This window comes from Ovis canadensis, chromosome 7 (assembly GCF_042477335.2).
Source record: "Ovis canadensis isolate MfBH-ARS-UI-01 breed Bighorn chromosome 7, ARS-UI_OviCan_v2, whole genome shotgun sequence".
NCBI lineage: Eukaryota > Metazoa > Chordata > Mammalia > Artiodactyla > Bovidae > Ovis > Ovis canadensis.
In genome coordinates, this window is record NC_091251.1 from 19,425,099 (window position 1) to 19,451,916 (window position 26,818).

Below are 26,818 nucleotides of genomic sequence, written 5' to 3' on the forward strand. Positions count from 1 at the left end.
TTTGAAAACAGATATGCACTCCAATGTTCACAACAATGCTATTTACAACAGCCGAGCCATGGAAGCAACCTAAATATCTGTCAACATGAAATGACGACGAAGATGTGGATGTATACACACACACACACACACACACACACACACACACACACACAAATGGAATATTACTCAGCCATTATAGAGAAGAATGAAATATTGCCATTTACAGCAACATAGATGGAACTAGAGATTATCTATTAACTGAAGTAAATCAGACAGGGAAACACAAATATATATATATCAATCATATCACTTATATATGGAATCTTAAAAAATGATATAAATGAATTTACAAAACAGACATAGACTCACAGCTATAGAAAACAAAACTTATTTACCAAAAGGGAAAGGGCGTGAGGGAGGGATAAATTAGGAGCTGCAAGAGGAAAGAGACATATGTATACCTATGGCTGATTCATGGTGATGTACGGCAGAAACCAGCCCAGTACTGTAAAGCAATTATCCTTCAACTATAAATAAGTACATTTTAAAAAAAAATTAGGAGTTAAGAATAGCAGAGACAAACTACCATATATAAAATAGATAAACAACAGGGACCCAGGGAACTAGATATCTTGTAATAACCTATAATGGAAAAGAATCTAAACATATATATTTAAAATTTTTTTAATTAAAAAAATTTTTTTAAAGATACCCAGTTTGTGGTTCTTTATTAATGCATTTTCTAATTATATAATTTTGGATATGCTATTTCAAAACTCTGGGCTCTACATTTCAAATGGTATCTTTTAAAATATTTGTTTTCTTCTAAAACCTCTCACCAAATATTTTAAATATTTCTCAGTATATCTAAATATTAGAGTTACATTATTTGAGTTATACTCAAATAAAGATGAAGATAATATTTCCAAATGAACAACTGAACAGATACTATTAGAGTCTAAAGACAAAAACCTTAGCAGTATAAGGTTCTAATTTGTTTAGCTATTCACTGACAAATGCTCCTCAAATGAGGAGAATTATCAACTAGTATCTATCTAGTGCTTTTTCTGGTTGATACACCTTCCTCTCCTTCCTTGAGTTCTTAACAACACAGTTTAACAAAGCAAAATTGCACATTTTATAAAAGGCCAACTTCTCGGATTTCTTACTAATATGTAGTTCCTCATATGATGATCAGTTATGGCCCTCTTCATGACTGGTGATATCCAATTTGCTGAATATCAACTTAAATTATTATTGTCTACTTTAAAATCCCACATAAAAATTTTAAAAATTAAGAACAAATTTTTTTTCTTCCAGTTTTACTGAGAGATAGTTAATTCAAAGACTGTTTAGATCCAACTACTCTTTATTTGGCACTTTAAAATTTTTTTGTTTAACGATCATCTTCAATTTTGAATACTTCCTCCCCTTCCTGTTGGCTTCTTTGATTTTGCCAGGATCTTTCATCTCCTCCCTTAAAACCCTTACTTACCTAAGAGCTATTTGGCTTACGTTTTTTTCCCCCAATGTAGCAATAAAGGTTTTCATTACCTTTGTTTTCTGTCCAAAAATATTAGAACACTAAATTGGTGTACAAATTTCACTGTTATGTGTGTGTGTGTGTGTGTGTGTGTGCTCAGTCATGTCTGACTCTTGGTGACCCCATGGACGGACTATAGTCCGTCAAGGTACTCTGTCCATGGGGTTTTCCAGGCAAGAATACTGGAGCAGGTTGCCATTTCCTACTCCAGGGGATCTTCCCAACCCAGGGGTTGAACCTGTGTTTCCTTCATCTCCTACACTGGCAGACGGATCCTTTACTTGGGAAGCCCCGAATTGGACTCTGAAGAAGGCAGAGTGCCGAAGAACTGATGCTTTTGAACTGTGGTGTTGGAGAAGACTCTTGAGAGTCCCTTGGACTGCAAGGAGATCCAACTAGTCCATTCTGAAGGAGATCAGCCCTGGGATTTCTTTGGAAAGAATGATGCTGAAGCTGAAACTCCAGTACTTTGGCCACCTCATGCAAAGAGCTGACTCATTAGAAAACACTCTGATGCTGGAAGGGATTGGGGGCAGGAGGAGAAGGGGACGACAGAGGATGAGATGGCTGGATGGCATCACTGACTTGATGGACGTGAGTCTGAGTGAACTCTGGGAGTTGGTGGACAGGGAGGCCTGGTGTGCTGTGATTCATGGGGTCGCAAAGAGTCTGAGACGACTGAGCAACTGAACTGAACTGAACTGAACCTATAATAATAATAGAAAACCCATTCGCTTAAAGAAGTTTTAGATAATAGGTATACAAAGTCAGATACCTAAGGTAAGACTGGGGCTACAGATAGAGCTTAGACAAACCAATTCTTTTTTTTTTTGACCAGGTCTTCGTTGTGGCCTGCCAGATCTTTAGTTGTGATGTGCAAACTCTTAGTTGTGGCGTGTGGGATCCAGTTACCTGACCAGGGACTGGACCTGAGCCCCTGCATTAGGAGTGCAGAGTCTTAGCGCCTGGACCACCAAGGAAGTCCCCAAACCAACTCTGAAGACATTACTATTTCCATCATCCCAAAAATCTGTGCTCCCTAATTCCTGAAACATTGTCTAATCTCAATAACTGCGAACAAACCACTTCTCTTATTTTCACAAAACAACCATTAGCAGTTTAAAGAACTGATGAAAGAAACGCTAGCAATGTAATTTTTAAATACGATACAAAAAGAAGGAACAGGCAAACCAAGTGAACAAAAAAGAGGCCAGAAACTACCTCAAATACACATGGTAATGTAATATACAATAAAGATGACATTTCAAGTCAGTGGGGAAAAGGTGAATTTTTCAATTAATGGTATTTGACTATATGTTAGCCATTTGAAAAAAACTTAAAAGTCCCCACAGCACTCCTTTTACTAAAGTAACTCCCACAGAAATCAAATTCAAGTATGAAATTGTAGCTGAAAATATTACTATGAGTTATAGTCTTTATGGGCTGCCCCGGTGGCTCAGTGGCAAGGAATCCACCTACCAATGCAGGAGATGCAGGTTCCATCCCTGAGTAGGGAAGATTCCCTCAAGAAGAAAATAGCAACCCACTCCAGTATTCTTGCCTGAGAAATCCCATGGACAGAGGAACCTGGCGGGCTGCAGTCCACAGGTCACAAACAGTCAGACATGACTGACCACTAGCTCAACAATAATAACAACAAATAGTTTTTGAGGGGGAAACACCTATCTAAACACAATACAGTAGCCATAAAGGAAAAAGTAAAAAAAAAAGGACACAAAATGTTTAATTTCTGTTAGGCTTAAAAAAAGACTATAAAACAAGAAGAAAGCAACAAATGACAACCTGAGGGGGAAACATTTACAATAAACACGACAAACTGCCAAATATGATACAAAGAGCTTTCACAAATCAGTAACTGAAAAAGATATGAACAAGCGATGAGAAGAGGAAAAACTAAGAGTTCTAAACATAACTCACCCTCTTGAATAAAGAAGTGCAATCTAATATGAGACACAATTTTTATCGAGCAGTTTGACAAATATTTAACATTTGCCAAAACCTGACTTTCTCAATACTTGAAGGTATGGGGAAATACAGACACTCATACACTATCAGTAGGAATGAAAAGTGGTACTTTTGAAAGGGCATTTGACAGTAAAGTATAAACAAATTTTAAAATATTACATATGTTTGTTTCAAGAGTGCTTACAGTAAAACAAAGTTAAACATGACCTAAATAGTCCAAGAACAGGGAAACGGCAAATAAATATGTTATATCCACATAATTCAACAAAGTGTAGTAAATGTCCAAGACACAGGAAATGAAAACAAGGTATAGAATAATAGGTTTAGTATGATGCTATCTGTGTAAATGAAAAATGAAGGATAGAAACAAATAAATGCTTATACAGACATGATACTATCTGGAAGAACAGACCAAAAATTTAACTTTGGTTATTTCTTGAGTACAGGACTAAGAGTAAAGAGAAGCATTTACTTTGCAAATCTTTTCATGGTATGGTTTATATTTTTTTTCACCATAGGTATTTTATTTAAAAACATAACTTAAAAATTAATAAGTTTAAATACTCCATAAACATTGCTTTTGATTGACGAAATACAACTAATAATACAACTAACATTCACTGAACATCTACTATACGGCAAGTTTTGTAGCAGGGACTGAGTCTTAAGTAAATAACTAGTGAACTACAATAACTGAAAAATTCAACTTACCACACACATTTATTCAAGATACACATACATCATTTCCCACAAAGTGACAGAGCACTGTTTTTCTTATTAACTTACCCCCAATCCCTCACATTAAGAATTATTTCCAGGTAACAAATTCTCCCAAGAAACACACAGTTCCTTGAAAGTATTTCACTCAATTTATTATCACAGAGTTAAAGAACATGAGTCAAATAAAGACTAACTTCATTGTTAAGCTAAAATAAGAAAACAATGAATTAGGTTCTATGGGAAAAGGTGGGCTCCAGTGTTATGTTCACTAACAAATAATAAATACGTTACTGAATTACAGTACAGTCACAACTCTTCAAGTCCAGACTTCCTCATATATGAACACTGCGATTTCCTAAGGATGTCATGTGTGTGAATTCAAACATATTTATTATTTGCCTTCAAAGATGAATTGATGCAGGTGACAGCCCACATTTAAGGAAAGCAAAGATAACTATTTAACAGAAGTTAGTATTGTATTTTAGAAATTTAACTCAAATACATAGTTTATTTGTCAACTTCATTCTGAGAAGCTCACTGAATTCAGTTATATTTTGGAATTTCCTTGAAATATTATGTGACAGTGAACCTGGGAACCCAGAGTAGAACAAAGTTGAAGGAGTTCGGGAATGTAAACACTCCTGTTTCTCCCGCCACCTGTTTAGCTATGCATGGGTGCTCAGGCACTTCAGTCGTGTCCAAGTCTTAGCAACCCCAAAGACTGCAGCCCACCAGGCCCCTCCCTCCATGGGATTCTCCAGGCATGAACACTGGAGTGGGTTGCCGTGCCTCCTCCAGGGGATCTTCCCGACCCACGGATCTAACAGGAGTCTCTTATGTCTCTGCATTGGCAGGAGGGTTCTTTACCACTAGTGCCACCTGGGAAGACCTGCTTAACTACAGTGAAGATTAACTACCACTCAGATTCTGCTGCTTTATTGATTTTTTTTTCTTTTAACCTTCTGTACTATCACCTAGCCCAGTGAATACTTCCACTAGGTTCTTCCAAAGTTTTCAAATCATTTTGGTTTCCTACTCATTTATTTGATTATGAACTGCAATGAAAATTCTGTAAGCAACTACAGATCTAAAAACAATAGAAATCTACAAAGAATTAACACATTGCTTTTTCCTAAGTAGATGTAATGTAAATATTTATTAAAACTTTTTCTTTTTCCCAAATAAGCCAGGCACTATTGCCACAATCCATAATTCAAGACAACATAACTAAATTTAACTCCATAGAAATTAGCATGGTACTCTAGGAATAGTACTTCTTAGGAAAATATAAAACCTCATTTGTCTCTTTCCATCTATCACTGATCAATAAACTGTTTTCAAAGAGTCAAACAAGCACTGTAACTAACAAGCATCTAACAATACGCAAAAGAAGGAAAAAGGGAAGAACCAAAGAAAGACATTTCAAGATTATAAAGTATATTTCTATCCCTGATTCATTCTTTCCTCGAGCATGAGCAGTGATCCATCTCAAAAGAAATAAAACTCTAAAATGCTAAACTAGATACAATTTCAAAAGTTCATTATAATGAACCACATACCAGTCAAACACTGAGTTTTTACGTTCAACCTATTTCTTTAAAATTGTCTTTAAGAATGGAGGGTAGGAAATTCTGAACATTTCCAAATAACTCCTCCATAAATTTTTCCAACTCAATATTCAACTAAGTATTTGTTTTCAAATTGTGAACACTTAAGGGCAGAATGTATGAAAAATGATGGAAAAATATGACATGATTTTCCTTAAATGTGTAACATAAACATATGTTAAGTTATTTAGATATGAACACATATCCAAAGCATACCATTTGCTTTTTATAAACAATATAAATTCTCTCATAAAGTGAATTCTCTTTGGATATATCAGTGAAATCTAACTGTTTTAAGATACTCATTTTTAGATTTTAACTACAACAGCTTCCTTAACTGACTTCCACTTAACTAATCTGCCTTATTGTTTTGGTTAAGTCTGTGTCTGACTCTTTTGTGACCCTGTGGACTGTAGCTCACCAGGCTCCTCTATTCAAGGGATTCTCCAGGCAAAAATACTGAAGTGGGTTGCCTTTTCCTTCTCCAGGGGACCTTCCTGACCCAAGGATCAAATTCACATCTCCAGCACTGCGGGTAGATTCTTTACTCTGAGCTACTAGGGAAACTCTCCCAACCTGCCTCAGATAACACGTTTTTAACCTTTATTAAACATGCCATGAATGGTAACCACTCTCAACTAGTATGCTATTTTTAGTACATTCAGGTACTTCTGATCTACTGGTTGAGTTACATGTTTAACAATTCAGTTGGTTGTTCCTAAACCCGTTTATATCAGTTTACTCGCTGTAGTCCTTACATAACTTAAACATTATGTAAGTCTATGGAACATAAAAGCAAAGAGTTATTTCTATGTAAATGAAGTTGAATGCAAGCTGAGTCCAATGACTCAATAAAGGTGAGTCATTCTTTTAAAAGGTATTAAATTAGATAAAGGTGAGACATCTATAAAATATTAGGGAAAAACATTAAAAGTCAAAAAGAGGAACCTATATTTAGGGTTTTTCAAAAGTATCTTTAAGGCTTTATTCCACTTTAGAGAATTAAAACTAGAAATTGCAAACCATGCATTATGGATGTACTACTTTAAACAAAAACTTCTCTCAACCATGATCTTCAAAGAGATATTGTTAGCTCTACATCAGAAAGTCGATTAAGCGAATTTAGACTTATGGTCTATTACATTTTAAGTCAAAATTTCAAAATGTTACAATACGTATCTTTTTACTTTCCTCCTTTAACTTTTTCAATAACTCACTAAGTTACTGTCCCAACCTATCAGATACAAAGCCATCTAACAAGTTTTTCTGAAGCCCTTGTTTAAGGGCTTGTTGTAACCAACTAGATAAATCCTACATGTCTAAATAAAATAACTGGAGGAGGAAATAGCAACCCACAGAATCCCATGGACAGAGGAAACTGGCAGGATATAGTCCATAGGGTTACAGAGTCAGACACAACTGAGCGTGCACGCACACATATAAAATAATAGTATGTAGTGATATACTCTAAAATAATTCTACAGAAAAAAGTATTAGACTATGCTTCACAAGGGCAAGGATCTTAATCTATTCTTTTCATAGACATAAGCCCCAAGAATAGAGTTCCTAGTGTATAGCTGATGCTCAATCAACATTTGTTGAATGAAGAACAGGAACTCACCGTGATGACAGCCTTGCTAAGACAGATGGATCCTCGGCAGCCATACTCTGTCTCATCTTCAGATTTGTAGTAACTCAGAGTATTATTTTTCAAAACTACCCAGCGATCCTGCCACCCATGAATATAGTTTGTCCACTGGAGGAAAAGAAAACAAAAAATTAAGTCAATATTTTAGAAATCCAAACAATCTTAAACAGCGGTCAATCTAAGTTTAAGACCAAAATGTGAAAAGTTCTAACTATAAACAGTTAAAAAAAAAAAAAAGGCTAAGATTTTCCAGATTATATATGATTTTCCATAATTTCTTCAAAATTATAGATAAAATAGACAATAAATAAAACATAATATTTGAAAAATAAAAACTGAAGCACATTTCAGTTAAAAATTCTGCTTTTTTTTTTGGTGTGCTTTCATCCTCCCCTCCTCACCACCTTCAAGACTTAAATTGTTTCTATCCCTGTCTTACTTGACATATTCAACAGCAAAGTAAGTTTGGCTACACAGTCTCTCACTTCCCTTCTGCATGAAGCATTCTAAAATAGAAGCCAATCATGGTCAAGACTCTATTTTTGTTATTAAGTTATTCCTATATGAAAATTATGATGTTTATGACTACATTAAAGTAAAAATACAGATCATCTCTTTAGTAAACCTGTATCAACTTTACTTTTACCTCCATAGCACTCTTTAAAGATCTATTTTTCAAACTCAAGGGTAAAATACAAACATAAAATTGGTTTCCAAAACATACTTGGATTATCTGTTTCTGGTACCTATAAATGGTTTGTGCTGCTAAAGTTTTGCTGCTGCACAGTGAAGATCAAAATCAACAAACCTGCAAAGGCAGAAATGTAACCTCTATGGGAATTGTTGATATTGTGTATTTTTATGTCCTGGGGTTTTAAGCAGACAATTCAAAATCTGCCAAAAACTAACTCTAAATGGATTGTTAAAATATACTGCATTGGCTCAGAGAAATCTTTTCTTTTCTGTTTCCTAATTCAACAGGTTTGAGATTGTTTGGCTCTTAACATCTTCTAAACGCCACCATTACAAGCCCACCCTGAGAACTTATCCACGCACGAAAAGCGCCCTGAGATTTACCACCACTTAAGACAGCGACTTAAAATAATGACAAATAGACACAAAAATGAATTTACCTCTACCGTAGAGTGCACTACCCCACTACGTTCCTATTTCTTTGGCTACACTGCTACTTCCAGTCATTCAGACTCAAACCCGGCTCAGGATTCCGGTACTGCATGGACAGAGCAGTGGATACAACATCAGAGAGGCTCAAGTACTTTCCTAGCTGTGTGACAAGTTCTGACAAATTATTTAACTTCATCCTATTAAACCCTTAAATCTGACTCTTATCTTTTTTCAAGTAATCCAATCAAATTATCAGGGGCTTCCCTGGTGGCACAGATGGTTAAGAATCAGCCTGCAATGCAGGAGACCTGGGTTCAATCCCTTGGTCAGGAATATCCCCTGGAGAAAGGAATGGCTATCCACTCCAGTATTCTTGCCTGGAGAGTTCCATGGTCAGAGGAGCCTGGCGGGCTACAGGTCATGGGGTTGCAAAGAGTCGGACACGACTGACCAAATAATACTTCTGGGTTCCTGAGAAGGCTTAATAACCTAACCTCTGATATTTTCTGCTTTTAATTTCATAACTTACATAATCTTAATTACTAGGCATATTTTGCTTATTTATCTTACATAGTAATCTCATTTAGTCTCTAGCTACAAAACTTACATGAACTGATTGCCTATAATAGAAATTGTTTAGACTGGTATACCATAATCCTACCTTATATTCAATTACTGCCTCTCAGAAAACTAGTAACTGTGTGACTACGGTCAAGTTATTTATCTTCTGTTTGTCACACTTTACCTCTTAAAGTTTTTTAAGATTAAGCAAGAACAGACTTAGAACATTGCCAAGCACATAGTATTTTCTCAGCTGGAAGCAGAATTATGCACAGCTAATGAAGCTCTCTATACAAGGGATTTCCCAAGCAAGAATACTGAAGTGGGTTGCCATGTCGTTTTCCAGGGGATCCAGGAATTGAACCCAGGTCTCCTGCATTGCAGGCAGATTCTTTACTGGCTGAGCCATCAGGGTTCCCCAACAATGAAGCTTAGAATCCTTCAGAGAACCTCACAAGAACAGATCCCTTTCAAAGGGACAGACAAGACACAATTTTGTGCCCATATTTTTATATTATTTTCTTATAGAAAACCCAATAATTACATAAACTTCAGGCCCTATACCCAGAAAGTGTTAACTTGTATTCACAACCAGAAGGCAGACTTTTGCCTTTTCTCCTACCCTCATAACTTTTCCTCACTCTTCCCCATTCAATAGAGATAAGGCAATATACAGGCATGGTGGCTCAGACGGTAAAGCGTCTGCCCGCAATGCGGGAGACCTGGGTTCGATCCCTAGGTCGGGAAGATCCCCTGGAGAAGGAAATGGCAACCCACTCCGGTACTCTTGCCTGGCAAATTCCATGGACAGAGGAGCCTTGTAAACTACAGTCCACGGGGTCGCAAAGAGTCGGGCACGACTGAGCGATGTCACTTCACTTCACTTCATAACTTTTCCTCACTCTTCCCCATTCAACAGAGACAAGGCAATATACGGGCACTGCAAGAGAATTAAATAATCCTGCTTCCCATAGTCCAGCAAGCATAAATTCAGGAGAAAAAAAAAACACATTTATAATAAGGATCAGAAGCAAGTCACACATAAAATGCTATAGGAATGAATACCCTACTACATTCATAGAAGATAACACCCTTGAGGAAAGGAGTGCTGGGATGGTTGGCAAAATAAAAGTCTTCATAGAAAGAACAGTCAAGATGGACTCCAGAGATGGACAGAATTTCAGCCAATAGTTAGATGTGTGAAGAAAACATTAGGTAAAGATAAGGTAATAATGTCGGAGAGAATTCAGAAGAAATTGGGTGAAATTTATCCAGGCTAAATTGCCCTCAAGTCCATCTAAGGCCTGAATCTTTTCCCATCCATAACCCAACTTGACATTTGTTACAACCACCTAGAATTACTGTCAAGCCAGTATTTTTGGAACTTAACGTGTCTAACAAGCCTCTAGAAAATATGTTCATATTAAAAAACCTCTGGGCTGCTGTATTTCTCATACAAGTTTACTCTACCACCACCATTCCAAATTCACTCCTTTCGTGGAGGAACAAAACAAGTTAGCATTAGGATTTAACTGCATTACTAAACAGATGGAAAAGAACAGACACTTGAGTTCTAACCCGTGTTTAAAATTACCAAGTGAATACAAAGATTCAAAATATATATGTACTTGAAACTTAAAAATATACATTCAATATAAAACATTCTTGATGAAAAAGCTTCCAAGAAAACATAATGTCCATAAATTGCTAAATTTTAGGGAAATTTCCTCTTAGCTGTTAACAAGAATACCAAAACCTACATCCCTATTGATTCCAGGTACACAGCAACTTGGAAGTTATTTGCCTACTAAAGAAGTGGTCAAACACTACATCTCTATACACTTAAATATCACGGAGATAAGTCTTCCTTTTTTTTTTTTGGTCATAAAGTATATACTTACTACACCACTCTGCATAAGTGATTCTCGGATACTCACACACAGCGCACACTCCACACTGGTGACTCCACCCCTCATTACAATCCTCCTACCCCACAAAAAGGGATAATCAATAGTTCAAAAGTACAGCTTGCTTTTGTAAAATACTTAACACACTACAATACTAATTTGATGAAATTATCGGAATCACTGAGAAGCAAAAAAGATTCATAACAGTCCAAAGGAAAATGTACGCCCACCACACATGCTCAATCCAGATTTCTAAATTACAAGAAACATCTAATCCAAAGAGACCCTGGGGAGTTTCACCTTACTGAAAACTTTTCACTGAAATTCCAATAATGATTACAGTATCAACACACACTGTCATTTTTCCATACACAAATGAAAGTTAACACGTGCAAGCCTTAGTTTTGACATACTCATGCCTTTTCTAGGTCCTTTCTCAGCCTTCTAAAGACAATATAAAAGCCTAATATGAAACGATTACACAAACGATGTCCAAAAGCTTAGCCAAAGTCGGTATACTGGAAGCATGGTGATTTCTTAATAGGCAGTGGCCGCACATGATCTGGTATCTTATGACCAGCCTGTTGAAAGACTGGACCCTGCTCCCCTTCTCCAAGTTAACTGCCAGCTCCAGCCATTTCTTAAAGTTTAACAGAAAGAGAAAACGAAGTAAAAAAAGGCAATGTGGATCTTATCACAGCAAACACCTAAAAGAAAAAGAAAGAAAAGAAGGAAAGAAAACAAAACCTTAACAACAAACCCCAAACCACGTACTGCCAACGGAAAAGATTACCTACCTTCCCTCTTAAACCCGGCCTCATCCATTTTCGTTAACTAGCTTTCAAATTCTACAAGTGACTATCTGCTTCGTAAAAATTTTGGAAAAAATGTTTTTAAAAAAAATACAGGAAAAGTAAAATGCCTTTTCCTAATTCTGCCCCCTGTCTGCAAGAATACTTTACTAAATAACACTATAGGACTAAATAAACGTCGGTTTCCATTCTGACATGTTTCAAGTTACTATTATACTTCTTGTACCTACCACCTGCCGATTCAATAGCTCCCTCTGAATTGGGGTAAAGGGTGAAAGGAAAGTACAAAAAGTCCTCATTTAGATCTCTCACTACATCTAGCCTGGCATAGTTTCCCACCTCAGATTTCAGCACCAAGCCGAGTTGCTCCTGCTTCCTTCTCAAAAGCTGCGTCTATAAAAATCCCCCACCCCTGCTCTGCTCGGCATCTCTGGACGAACCTCTTTGGAGAGGTCTGATGTGCAGTTTTACTGTACTCGTTCCTTCGGATACTGCTGTTGCTCATCCCGAATTCCTATACCCAGGGCGGCTGCCGCCCAGGGTCCTGAATCGCGGTGCGCATCCCGTTCCCAAACTGGATGGATCTCCGCGTTGGGACGCGCTTCCGCCGGTCCTAGGCCGCCGAGACCCAGGGTAGGCGAAGAAGACCGTCCCCTTCTGCCCCCACCCCCACCGCGGCCCCGGTCCGGGCACTTCTGCGGCAGGACTCGGCCCCACACCCCGGGCCCATTCCGCAGCCCCCGCCCCGGGACAATCCGTGTTCTGGCTGCCAGCCCCACCCCGTGCCTTCGGCTGCTCGCCTCGCGGCAGGTGAGTCCGGGCAGGGGGCCCCTCAGCCTCGCGGGTTGCTCACCTTGCTGAGGACTCCGCAGCGCTCCACCGGCGGCCCGGACTCCGTCTCCGGATCCTCCTCCGAGCCCGACGAGTTCCAGCTCTGGTTATCCGACATGGAGGCGCGACAGCCGAGCAGGAGACCGGCCCCCGCTCCCTGAGCTGCGCCGGTGGAGGCGCCCAGTCCCCGGGGTGAAGGGTCGGGGGATGGCGAAGGAAGGAGTGCCCGCTCCGGTGCAGGAGGGAGCGGGAGGAGGGACGGAGTCCGCCCGCCGCGCCGCCGCCGCCGCCGCCGCCGCGCCTGACACCGAGCGGACCGGGGAAGGAGGTCGAGGGGCGAAGGAAGCCTGCCCTTCCAGCCGTCAGCCGTCGCCGTCGCCGTGACCCCTGCGCTGCGCCCGGCGCCGCCGCCCAAATTTGGCCCCCTCGATGCCAACCTCGGGGGAGAGGAAAAGAGGAGGAAGACGGGAAGAGGGAAAACCCAGCTGCAGAGACCCAGGTCCACTCACACCTCCGCTAGGCCGCCATCTTCCTGCCTAGCCCACTATTTACCCTCCCCTCCCCTCTTCCCTCCCTTTCGTCCTCCCATTCCCCCCCTGCTCCCCGCCCCGTCCCCCTCCCAACGTCTGACGCGTCACGCCGAGGCTCGGAGTTCCCTCCCGCAACCTACCTCCGGCCCTCCCGGGTGACGCCGGGTAGGAAAGTAGGAGGAGCGGAGACAGGAGAAGGCTGGATGGGGACCCCGCTGTGCTGCATTCTGGGAAGGACGCTGCTCCGTGCGCCGCGCAGCCTCCTGGGAGTTGTAGTCGCGGTCCCGAGGCAACTGGTGAGTGATCCGCGCCGGGAAGGCTGGTCGCCTTGGGGACCGTCAGAGGGAGGGTGGGCTTCGTTTGATAGTTGCGTGACTCGTCCCCTGTGCTACGCTCCTATCTGTGTCTAGCGTGTTTATGACGAACCCGCCGGGCTTGTGGACCGGGACGTGAGACAGCTGCGGGGGATGCCCGGGCCTGCCCTCCGTGGCCGTTTCCCAAAAGCCGGATAGCATCTTGCCGCTTGCCTGGGCAAAAGCATACCGGGCTTTTCTGCCTCAACCACGGGCAGGGGGGTTGCGACCTCTCTAATGACAAGGGCGTTTCTTTCCGTCAAACCACCTCTGCAAATTTCGAAGATCTTCCGTCTCGCTCTTTAGAAGTTAGACTTCACCTGAGGTTTCCCAGTTTAGAAGGGAGAATTTTTAGTCCCTTCTCACCAGAGCAAGACCTTTTCTTTGTTAGATTTACAGAGTTTTTGATGGTGGAAAGTAATTTTGGAGATGTCAGAGAATAAATGACGTTGAAGAGTTTTTAAAGGAAAATAAGAATGCAAGGTGAGAGAGATTAGATGAGACTTCCTTCGTTGTCCAGTGATTGGGACTTCGCCTAACAATGCTGGGGTGCAGTTTCGATCCTTGGTCGGGGAGCTAGGATTCCACATGCTTCGTGGCCACTTCCTTGCATAACAGAGATGAAAGTGCAGTAATCTTATTGAGTAATAACGGGTTAAGCAGGAGGAGGTTGGCTTTGCCTGAAGACTAGAATTGGTGGGAGGACTGAGAGAAGATCTAACAGGTTTCGTTTTGTTTTTTTGCATATATTATTAAGATAATTTTTATGGGGAGATCGTTAACTTTGTAGCATCAATTCTTTCATCTTGTTTGCTACTTTCCCATCTTGTCAACTTCCTAATAATTGCCAACAGTACAATTCCTTATTAAACCTTAGAAAGAATACCTGTTTACTGCAGGTGACAGGGGGATAGAAGTGAAATTTTGAATCTGTGGGAAAAAGTACAGTGGCCAGAAGACTCTAGGCGCCATAGAGGTCAACTTAACTGGAATCTTCAGGAAAAAAAAGGAATGATAGAAAGGGTTTTGTTTTCCTAGATTGACACGAAATGCTGAATCTGTTGTAAATCAGTTAAAAATTATTTTTCTGTTGTGAAATCAAGTGAAAATACATAATTAAAACCATTCAGATGAATAAAACTTTGAGATAAGCTTTTGAAAATACTTTTTCAACAAGTTAATTAGGAGATAATCCCAATTTTGTCTTTCAAAACAGAAAAATAGAAAAAATTCACTTAGCACATTTTCCCTCTTTATTGAATTACTAAATTGTATCCCTGTCTGTGGGGTCGCGAAGAGTCGGACACGACTGAGCAACTTCACTTTCACTTTATGGGGTCGCACAGAGTCCAACACGACTGAAGCGACTTAGCAGCAGCAACAGCAGCAGCTCAGCTGGTTAAGAATCCACCTGCAATGCAGGAGACCCCAGTTCCATTCCTGGGTAGGGAAGATCCCCTGGAGAAAGGATAGGCTACCCACTCCATTATTCTTGGGCTTCCCTGGTGGCTCAGCTGGTGAAGAATTTGCCTACAATGCGGGAGACCTGGCTTCTATCCCTAGGTTGGGAAGATTCCCTGGAGAAGGGAAAGGCTACTCACTCCAGTATTCTGGCCTGGAGAATTCCTGGGTTACAAAGAGTTGCACACCACTGAGCGACTTTCACTTCACCTTTAGAGTGTCAAATGTAGCAAATTTTGCTTTGCCTTTCAATTACCTAATATAGTTGACTTCCTATCTCTGATTCTTTTAACTCTAGGTTTTAAAATGTCATAAGTCTTAAGGAAATGATTATGAAGTGTTGAAAAATCCACTTCATAATGCAATTTATCAACAGAATCATGAGAGCATCATATATATTTATTTTTAAATTGAACTTTCTGTTGTTTTTTATGAATTTCTAAGTTGTGTGGTTATAAGCACCAATGCTTACATCACCAAGTTGCCCACTTAATCAGTAGGGAATTGTTTAATTGCATTTAGAGTTAATGAGAGAAATTGCCTTTTTATAAAAGCTTCTTTGTGTGTGTCTCTGTACTTACACGACTGTTTTTTAAGTGTTTTTAAGTACAGAAGGATTTTTGTACACTGGTTAGAATACCGTTTTAGAAGTTGAGATTCTCTTCTGTTAATGGTAAGAAACTGCAATACAAGAATGAAATATACAAGCTTTCTCTTTATTCTGTTGTGAGAATGATAGCTTCTGAGTTTTCTCTCTTAGAACCGTCCTCAACTTTATCAATATTCTATATTGTCTCTTAGAATAGTTTTTTCTTTTTAACTTTTAAACTTGAATTCACCTGTTTTAAGAACAACCACTTGGTCCACTGTTTTCTTTAATAGTTTTTCTTACCCTTATATTTACGTAATATGCAAAATCTCCATATATTGTATCTAGGTCTGTTTCTGGACTTCCTTCATTTTTGTTGATTTATTTGTCTATAGCTGTGCTGTTACCATACTGTTTTAATTATTTAACTTTATCCTATTTTCATATATATAATAACAAAACTTTCTCATTTGTATATTTTTATATATCTTCTCTTCCAGGTGAATTTTAGAACGTTTTGTCAAATTACATGAAATAGTCTATTGGAATTTGAATTAAGAATGCACTTAATTTGTGAAGCAAATGACATCTTTGCAATATTAGTTCTTAGCCTTGGTCAGATACTTCGTATACCTGATCTAACTTACTCCTTACATACCACATAATGTGAGCATTGGTTGGCTTCATCTTAAGGATAATGAAACTGAAGCTCAGTGCTGCCAAGTAACTTACCCAGTGCCAAATAGCTACTAAGTATTGGAGTTAGGATTTGCAAACAGATCTGATTTTAAAGGTTGTACCATTTTCTTTGATTCAGGAGACCCCTGAAAATGGGAAGAATTGTGTAAATAATATATTCTGTAGATGAGTATATCAGAGCAACTGTGCTCTTAATTCAGTTAATGGTTTTGAATATCTTTTCACTTACCCAGCCCTTACATCTATGCTGTCTTACTTAACCCTAATGTAGAATTTACTATTGCTCTTCTATTTCCATTATTATTTATAATATAGAAATAATATATTACTTTTTTCTAATATATAAACACTATATTATTTCTATTTCTAATATAATTATTTTCTATTTCTAGTATGTCTTCACGTGAAGACACTGAACCCAGAGATTTTAAATAACTTTCCAAAGATCATACAACATCAAAGAGAATAGTTGTTGTTCAAACCAGCATCTCTTACGTCTCCTGCACTGGCAGGTGATTCTTTAGCACTGACCCATCTGGGAAGCCCTGTCATCCCACTAGAATTCTTCTTTCTCCCCATCTTCACCTTGCTTCATTCTCCCACCTTTTTCTGTCTACAAAACTCCAATCCCAAAGCCTTCATCCCTGCCTCCCTCTCCCATTGCAATGACACAGAAACCAAAAACCTAGCGGTTTTACTTATCACAAGGTAGGGGTCTAGAAGTAAATATGTCTTCTTGATGCTGGAATTATAGTAGCAGAGGATGTCGCAAGTTGAAACTGAGGTCATTGTCTAATATTTAAAAATGATGTTATAAAGAGCCTTCATTAGTCCACTTAGCCTGCCATAACAAAACACAACATGCTAGGTGGCTCTGGTCTTGTTCAGTCGCTCAGTCATGTCCGACTCTTTGCGACCCCATGAATCGCAGCACGCCAGGCCTGCCTGTCCATCACCAACTCCCAGAGTTCACTCAGACTCACGCCCATCGAGTCAGTGATGCCATCCAGACATCTCATCCTCGGTCGTCCCCTTCTCCTCCTGCCCCCAATCCCTCCGAGCATCAGAGTCTTTTCCAGTGAGTCAACTCTTCACATGAGGTGGCCAAAGCACTGGAGCTTCAGCTTTAGCATCTTTCCTTCCAAAGAAATCCCAGGGCCTATCTCCTTCAGAATGGACTGGTTGGATCTCCTTGCAGTCCAAGGGACTCTCAAGAGTCTTCTCCAACACCACAGTTCAAAAGCATCAATTCTTCGGTGCTCAGCCTTCTTCACAGTCCAACTCTCACATCCATACATGACCACAGGAAAAACCATAGCCTTGACTAGATGGACCTTAGTCAGCAAAGTAATGTCTCTGCTTTTGAATATGCTATCTAGGTTGGTGATAACTTTCCTTCCAAGGAGTAAGCATCTTTTAATTTCATGGCTGCAGTCACCATCTGCAGTGATTTGGGAGCCCAAAAAGTCTGACACTGTTTCCACTGTTTCCCCATCTATTTCCCATGAAGTGATGGGACCAGATGCCATGATCTTTGTTTTCTGAATCTTGAGCTTTAAGCCAACTTTTTCCCTCTCCTCTTTCACTTTCATCAAGAGGCTTTTTAGCTCCTCTTCACTTTCTGCCATAAGGGTAGTGTCATCTGCATATCTGAGGTTATTGATATTTCTCCCAGCAATCTGGATTCCAGCTTGTGTTTCTTCCAGTCCAGCGTTTCTCATGATGTACTCTGCATAGAAGTTAAATAAGCAGGGTGACAATATATAGCCTTGACGTTCTCCTTTTCCTATTTGGAACCAGTCTATTGTTCCATGTCTGGTTCTAACTGTTGTTTCCTGACCTGCATACACATTGCTCAAGAGGCTGGTCAGGTGGTCTGGTAGGCTTCACTTATCCTTAACTATAGGGCTTCCCTCATGGCTTAGCAGTAAAGAATCTGCCTGCCAATGCAGGAGACTCAGGTTCCTCCCTGATCGAGGAGGATCCCCTGGAGAAGGAAATGGTAACCCACTCCAGTATTCTTGCCTGGAAGAGCCCATGGCCAAGAACCCTGGTGGGCTACAGTCCATGGGATCGCAGAAGAGTCAGGCATGACTTAGTGACTAAACAACAACAAACAAAATTATCTTTTAATAGGCCCTGTCTCCAAATACAATCACATTGAGAGTTAGGTCCTCAAAATATGAATTGAGGGGAACACATTTAGTCTATAACAGTGCTTACAGGTTCTGTATTCCCACAGTGTTTATTATTCAATGCATCAAAAGATACATTTTGAGTTAAATAGTCCTTTTTAGCTAACCTGGGGATTTAACTGTTCCTGGTACTGGTAATCTTTATACTACTGTTCCAAACTGAAACATAATCAGCTAAAAACTGGGGATTTACATACAAGACGTGATTCTTAAAACTTGAGATTTACTAATCCGTGAATTAGAGGAAATGACCTATGAACAGCGACAGTCTAAAAACTAAAGTACAAGGGGACAAGATACAGCATATAAGCAATAATCTGGGTAATGAAATCATGGACCACTTGAATTTCCTCTTTGTACCCTTTAATATGAAAAAAAGTATGTCATGTGAGTATGTGTGTGCCTGTGTGTCACTTTTGTAATAGAAGAAATGGTTTAATTATAAACAATATGAATTAAAGATTAATCTCTACATACAGTGTTCTAAGTTAATTTTCAACTTAGAGTTGTTAATGCCCCTGTTTTTCTATACATTTCCCTCTTTAACATAAAGAGAACTGATGATTACAGCATATCTTAAGAAGGCCCCATCATGTCTTCAGAGTTATTTTCCCCAAGCTGCCGACCCCTATTCACCTTCTGATGCACAGACAATGACAGTTATGTCATAACTGCTGTCTCACTGACAAGGATTGTATGAAACATCCCAAGTTTTGAAGTTAAAATATGAAAAAAAGATGTGCTCTTGAAGCAGTGAGATATGGTGCGATCGGCCTTCCCTGTCTATGGATTCCACATCCTTGGATTCAACCAACCTTAGGTCACAAATATTCAGGAAAAAAAATTCCAGAAAGTTCCAAAAAGCAAAGGTTGAATTTGCTGCCCACCAGCAGGTATTTATATATAATTTACATGATATTTATATGTCATTTACATGAGCTATTTGTATATCATATTAGGTGTTATAAGTAGCCTAGAGATTATTTAAAATATACAGGAGGCTATGCACAGATTATATGCAGATACCACACAATTTGACATAAAGGGCCTCAATATTCATGGATTTTGGTATCCGCAAAGAGCCCTGTAACCAATCCCCTGTGGATACTGAGGGAGGTCTGTACTTGCTTTTTAAAGCATTTCCCCTTCTTTTTTCCTCCCTATGAGCACTATTTGTAATTTTTAAAACTTAAAAACATACATATAGTCCCCTACTTAGAATGATTTAACTTAGGATTTTTCGACTTAATTTTTTATCTTTTCCCAGGCTAGCAGTGTGCAATATGATACTCTCTTGTGCTGTTGAGCAGTGTCAGTGAGTCACAGGTCCTAGTCAGCCATGTGATCATGAGGGTAAACAACACAATTCTGTACCCATAAACCCATTCTGCTTTTCACTTTCAGTACTATGCTGAGTAAATTACATGATTTTATCAAGGCTCTTCGACTGAAGGGATCTGAAATGTATTTTGGGTAGCTCAAATAAGAGATGTTATTTTAGAGATCTCTGAATCCTCAGCTGGGCCTTGTATGCATATTTCAGTCCTTGGAAAATGCGGTCTTGGTGTTTTTCTGTTCATCTGTGGGGCCTCATGGTATCTTTCATCTCTGTGTTCTTGTCTTCTCAATCTCAGTTTACTTGTCTCTTCATATCTCGTCTTGCATGTTGTCCAACTTGTTTTAACTACCTATCAGTTTCCGGGCCCTCTCGATGTCAGTAAAGAATCCACCTGCAATGCGGGAGACCCTGGTTCGTTCCTGGGTCGGGAGGATCCCCTGGAGAAGGGATAGGCTACCCATTCCAGTATTCTTGGGCTTCCCTTATGGTTCAGCTGGTAAGGAATCTGCCTGCAATGTGGGAGACCTGGGTTTGACCCCTAGTTTGGAAAGATTCCCCTGGAGAAGGGAAAGGCTACCCATTCCAGTATTCTGGCCTGGAGAATTCCATGGACTGTATAGTGCATGGGGTCCCAAAGAGTTGGACAAGACTGAGTGACTTTCACTTTCACTCAGTGTCTGTAAGTTTAAATTTTTTAGACAGGTAGTTAGCCAGCCAGCACTGTAATTAGCTCTTCCCAAAAGTATGGAATATGCCTGCCCCTTCTGTGGTATGTTGGGAGTTGGAGCCGACTAGAAACAATAGGCATGTTTAATATATATAATTTGTATTATAATCTGTTTATAACTGTAGGAGTGGGAAAGGGGGCATTCTGAGGGGAAAGAATTATGTGACATATATGAAAATCTAATTGTCAAATCACAAATATTCTTTTAAAAGGAATAATATGATCAATGGTTAAATGACTGTATTAGACTGTATATATTATTTTTTCTTTTACTAAAAATATGAGTGTAAAATTTTTTATCCACTTTTTTCAAATATTAGTCCCCAAAATAGTGCTTAGAAGGCAGTCAATATAATTAATTAATGTATTTTACCTTATCTTTTCAGTTAATAGTTTAATTTAGCAAGTATCCGATATGTAAGCTATTATGCTGACTACTATGAGTAATTTTAAAATAGTTATAGATTTAAAAAAAAAGGAAGGGGATTGTGTAGGTCTGCATTCAAGGAGTTTATAACAGAAAACAAGGTAAGAAAGATATATATATGAGTAGAGTTAGTATTTTGTAAGTAAAAAGAAGGTACCTTTTACTCCTAGGATTTGACAGTGATAAATCCTATTCTCTAATGTATTTTCTAATCCTTAGGCCACTTGCCCCAGGTCTTTAGTTAAAACAATGGTTGTTTGGAATTTTAAAGAAAAAAGGATTGTCTTTGTTTGCTGATCTCTTTCCATCAAGTTATCACATTAATTGTTTTATGAGTCTTGTCACAGTAGCAATATTATAAACTGGTAGATCTCCTTTTCTTTTAACTTATAACCTGTGACATTCAGCATGTGCCCTAAATGAAGTTCAGAAATTTAAAAGATTTAACAGCTCTTCTGCAAACCTTTTCCAGTTTAACCCGTACTACTTGCCCTTTGAATGCTTTTGTTTCCCACTTTTCCTGTTTTGACTACTAATAAACTATATTAGCCTGTTAGGCTTAGTGTTCCTGTCAGGCCTGTTAAAGAATCATATAGTTTCTGCCACTATGGTGGTTCTCCCTGAGTTCAGAGTGAACAAGCAGACAGTCCCTGAGTGTGTGTCCTAGGCCTTCATCCTTAATAAGCAATTTGACTTTGGTGTGTATTAAATAAATGCTGACTTAATAAATGGCATCAGTATAACCAGTCTCTTTTTATGGCTATGTATATCCCAGTTGTTGTGGTGTTATATGCATTTGTAAAATGTTATTTTCATAAGTATATCGAAGGAGATATTCATTTATGTGAAATGTGGTGAATGCATCTATATCCACTCCTGACAGTGTAAACACTAGTTTCAGAAATATTAGGGGCCGCAAGGAACTTGCATGTGTTCATCTTTTGTGACCTTGTGCAGAATTCTTTTGTAATATCTTTGTGACTGTATTCAAAAAAGGGAGTAGCACACAAACGTGTGTGAAGTGAATGTAAAACCGTTCATGGCATCGCCTCCCTGTGTATCTTTTTTTTTTTTCCTCAAGAGGTTTACTTTTATTTTTTTGTTTTTTACTTTACAATATTGTATTGGTTTTGCCATATATCAGCATGAATCCGCCACAGGTGTACACATGTTCCCAATCCTGAACCCCTCTCCCTCCTCCCCACCCATCCCATCCCTCCGGGTCATCCCTGTGCACCAGCCCCAAGCATCCTGTATCCTGCATCGAACCTAGACTGGTGATTCGTTTCCTATATGATATTATACATGTTTCAGTGCCATTCTCCCAAATCATCCCACCCTCTCCCTCTCCCACAGAGTCCAAAAGACTGTTCTATACATCTGTGTCTCTTTTGCTGTCTCGCATACAGGGTTATTGTTACCATCTTTCTAAATTCCATATATATGTGTTAGTATACTGTATTGGTGTTTTTCTTCCTGGCTTACTTCACTCTGTATAATAGGCTCCAGTTTCATCCACCTCATTAGAACTGATTCAAATATATTCTTTTTAAAGGCTGAGTAATACTCCGTTGTGTGTATGTACCACAGCTTTCTTATCCATTCATCTGCTGATGGACATCTAGGTTGTTTCCATGTCCTGGCTATTATAAACAGTGCTGCAATGAACACTGGAGTACATGTGTCTTTTTAAATTCTGGTTTCCTCGGTGTGTATGCCCAGCAGTGGGATTGCTGGGTCATAAGGCAGTTCTATTTCCAGTTTTTTAAGGAATCTCCACACTGTTCTCCATAGTGGCTGTACTAGTTTCCATTCCCACCAACAGTGTAAGAGGGTTCCCTTATCTCCACACCCTCTCCAGCATTTCTTGCTTGTAGACTTATGGATCGCAGCCATTCTAACTGGTGTGAAATGGTACTTCATTGTGGTTTTGATTTACATTTCTGATAATGAGTGATGTTGAGCATCTTTTCATGTGTTTGTTAGCCATCTGGATGTCTTCTTTGGAGAAATGTCTATTTAGTTCTTTGGCCCATTTTTTTGATTGGGTCGTTTATTTTTCTGGAACTGAGCTGCAGGAGTTGCTTGTATATTTTTGAGATTAGCTGTTTGTCAGTTGCTTCATTTGCTATTATTTTCTCCCATTCCGAACACTGTCTTTTCACCTTGCTTATAGTTTCCTTTGTTGTGCAGAGCTTTTAATTTTAATTAGATCCCATTTGTTTATTTTTGCTTTTATTTCTAGTATTCTGGGAGGTGGGTCATAGAGGATCCTGCTGTGATTTATGTCGGAGTGTTTTGCCTATGTTCTCCTCTAGGAGTTTTATAGTTTCTGGTCTTACATTTAGATCTTTAATCCATTTTGAGTTTATTTTTGTGTGTGGTGTTAGAAAGTGTTCTAGTTTCATTCTCTCCCTGTGTATCCTAAGCTTTTGAGTTGGTACCAAAAAATGGTTGTATTTTACCTGTCTGTAGTCAGCATCTGGCATACATATCTCCCACATTAGTAATTTTCTATTAGACTTAGATCTTTACAGATATAGTCATATCCAGTGTAAGTAACCCAAGTGTACTAGTCTATGAATTTAGCATAAATAGTAAAACAAATTTTCCAGTTACTGAGAAAAATACCAAAAGCTGATCATAAAATCTAGTTGAACAAAAGGAACCTTGTAGAGGGGTCGGAGCAACTGGGAGATTGGGATTGACGCATATACAGTGCTGATACTATGTATAAAATAGGTAATTAATGAGAACCTACTGTGTAGCCCAGGGAACTCTACTTAATGCACTGTGGTGACCTGAATGGGAGGGAAGTCCAAACGGAAGGGGCTATATGGGTAAGTATGACTGATTTATTTTGCTATACAGTAGAAACTAACATAACACTGTAAAGCAACTATACTCCAATAGAAATTAATTTAAAAATAGTAAGTTGAAAACAACCTCAAAGGAAAAAGGAGCCTTGTAATTAATCTGATGAATGTATGTGCGTTCTTTATATGTGAATGGTCCTCACAGCCAGACAGCTGCAGAATTTCTCTCCTTCCTGGTTATGCTGGTACTATTTTCTTCCTCTTCATTCGTCCCTTTCCTTTGTATTACTGTCGCTTGTATGTGTTGTGCGTTGCTATTGTCTGCTATTATTTTTCCTCTTCTGTCCCTCCTCTACCGTAACAGTCATTGGCAGAAGTTATGGGAAAAGCAAAAGAGGGAGTAAGTGAGAAATAATGAGAAGCTAGGAGGAAAATGAACTATAATAGAACCTTCATAACATGTCTTCCATCCTATTTTAATTGATTCATGGGGATAGGGATTATGCTCTACCTATTCTTAATTACTTACTTGGATTCTTTTTCCCACTTACTTTGATTCTTTTTCTCAAGAGTCCCTAATAGTCACCATTTTCCAGGCCCTGCAACTGCTCTTCATTTCTTGGTTTCAAATATAGGCTTGATGTCCTTTTACTATATCCCAGTCTCATATTTTTTTTTTCCTCAATTATGATTCTAAACGATTAGGAGCACTTACTTGGGTTTTCCCTGTTATGATGATATTATGGATATCTAACTAGGCATTGTCAGTATTTACCTTACTTACTTCCTTTTTCTTTGTTCTCTTTCTAACTACTCACACTCCATTTGGATTGAAAGACTTGTTTTATTGACATCAGTTATTATTATTATGCTCATGCTGCTACGACTCACCTGTTACTCTGATTCTTAAGGTGACTTGCATCTATATCTTAGACTCACTTATGTGCTGATAGTTTACCATGTAACTCTCCAAGGACAACTTTATTTGAGTAAGGGAAAGGTACCTCTTGGTAATACATTGCATACAGCTGCTTAAAAATATGTCATATCCCATGGAAAGTTCTAACATTCATCAATAAGACTGATTTCAGAAACAGAATTTCAAAGAACATGTAGGCCACCCTTTTATCCTGTTTCCTATTGTATAGAGGAGAGCCAAGCCAGGCATGTTCCAAGCAGAAATATTCTTTCTTACTGATGAATAAAATTAAAATTGTATTTCATTATCTTTTGTTTATATGTTTGGTTTTGTAGGGTTAAAAATGTATCAGAGGTAGTTGGTATTTAATAGGTCTCACTATAACAGTAAAACATCCTTTAGTCTCAAAAGTAGTGTTTGTAGCATATGCCCTGAGAAAACCACAATTCTAAAATACACATATACTCCAGTGTTCACTCCAGCTCTATTTATACTAGCCAGGAGATGGAAGCAACCTAAATGCCCATCGACAGATAAATGGATAAAGAAGGTGTGTTACATGTATACAGTGAAAATTACTTAGCCATAAAAAGGAATGGGAGAATGAATTTGAGTCAGTTCTAGTGAAGCAGATTATCCTAGAGCCTCTTATACAGAGTGAATAAGTCAGAAAGAGAAAAACAAATATCATATATTAAGACATATGTATGGAATTTAGAAAAATGGTAGCAGTGAACCTGCTTGCAGGGCAGCAGTGAGAGACGCAGACATCAAGAACAGACTTCTGGACACGGCGGGGAAGGAGTGGCTGGCCTGAACTGAGAGAGTAGCATGAAGCATAGATATGACCTTATGTAAAAGAGAGAGCCAGTTGGAATTTGCCCTGTAGCGCAGGGAGCTCAACCTGGTGCTCTGTGATGACCTAGAGGAGCGGGGTGGGGTTGGAGGTTTAATAGCAGGGGGACATATGTATACCTATGGCTGATTCATATTGATGTATGGTAGAAACCAGCATAACATTGTAAAGCAATTATCCTTCAATTAAAAAAAAAATTTAGAAAGTGAAAAAAAAAATATGTAGTATACATCTATAATAGATAAACAGGAATATTACTGTCTAGTCCCTACATATATGCATTTTCCTTCTTTTTTTCTCCCCAAGCTTTTGAGTCTTTAACTTTTAGCCTCTTTTCCTTACATCGAGAAATTCTTTTGGTAATGTATTAAAGCCGTACTACATAAAGCGTCATGATATTCTTAAGTATTGGTGGAATCCACATGATAATTATTTTGTCAGTGTGCTTGCTTTCTGTTTCTCTTCCCAGCCCTTTCATTGTTTCACTTTTACTGTAATTTCAGATCCTCTTTTCCTTAGTCACATAAACTGAAAATTATCATTATGAAATACACATGTTGTTACGATGATACAGTTTACCTTCATCTTCATTTAAAGTGTTTATTAAGAACTTGCTATATGATGACCCTAATTAGGGTGCTGTAAAAATGAGGTACATACCGCTTCTTTCATAGACCCATTATTCTAGCATACAGAAATGTGTGTCTAAGAATACAGAGTTAATACCAAGACTGTTTAGAAATATAGACAAAAATAAGTAATGAAATGGTTGTTATGGTTTTAACAGTTACATTATTATTAAAAAGCAAGGAGAGCTTTAAAATTGCCTGTCACATAGTAAGTGATCAGTGTATATGGATGAATGGAATAAGTTTAGTTGGTTAATGATTGAAGGGAAATTGTAGGGATTGCAATTAACAAAGACCAGGAGAAAAATCACTAAGCACAGTTAAAATTAATAAGGGACTAAAGAACCAAATTCCATCATAGTTTTTTGTAAGGAAGAAGTATCCTTTGTTAAGGACCTACTCAGTATAGAGATTGTTTAGGTTTATCACATTTAGTATTCATTTTTCACAAAAACTCTGCAACATGTACATTATTCTTATTTTACATATAAAGAAATTAAAGTTCAAATAAATAAATTGCCCAAGGTCCTAGCTAGTGAATAGTCTAGCCCAGATT

General features: G+C 38.7%; 2 protein-coding genes across 9 annotated transcripts in view; one reads left to right on the forward strand and one right to left on the reverse strand.

Moving 5' to 3' along the window:
* Positions 1-13,478, reverse strand: part of CERT1 (ceramide transporter 1) — a 148,237-nt gene extending 134,759 nt beyond the window's left edge. For 5 of the 7 annotated variants that reach the window (XR_011258058.1, XR_011258053.1, XR_011258057.1 and 2 more), the window contains exons 1-2: positions 12,745-13,385; positions 7,460-7,594 (exon numbers count right to left, since the gene is read on the reverse strand). Coding sequence is in view for 2 of the 7 variants with exons in the window: in XM_069595335.2 (XP_069451436.2) it covers positions 7,460-7,594; positions 12,745-13,147; positions 13,393-13,478 (624 nt within the window). In the remaining 5 variants the exon portion in view is untranslated. Of the gene's footprint in view, positions 1-7,459; positions 7,595-12,744 lie in introns of all 7 variants that reach the window. The other 2 variants (XM_069595335.2, XM_069595336.1) reach the window with 2 other exon arrangements.
* Positions 12,225-26,818, forward strand: part of POLK (DNA polymerase kappa) — an 84,985-nt gene continuing 70,391 nt past the window's right edge. For both annotated transcript variants that reach the window (XM_069595333.1, XM_069595332.1), the window contains exon 1: positions 12,225-13,548. In XM_069595333.1, the coding sequence (XP_069451434.1) occupies positions 13,456-13,548 (93 nt within the window). In that variant the 5' untranslated portion in view covers positions 12,225-13,455. The remainder of the gene's footprint in view (positions 13,549-26,818) is intronic.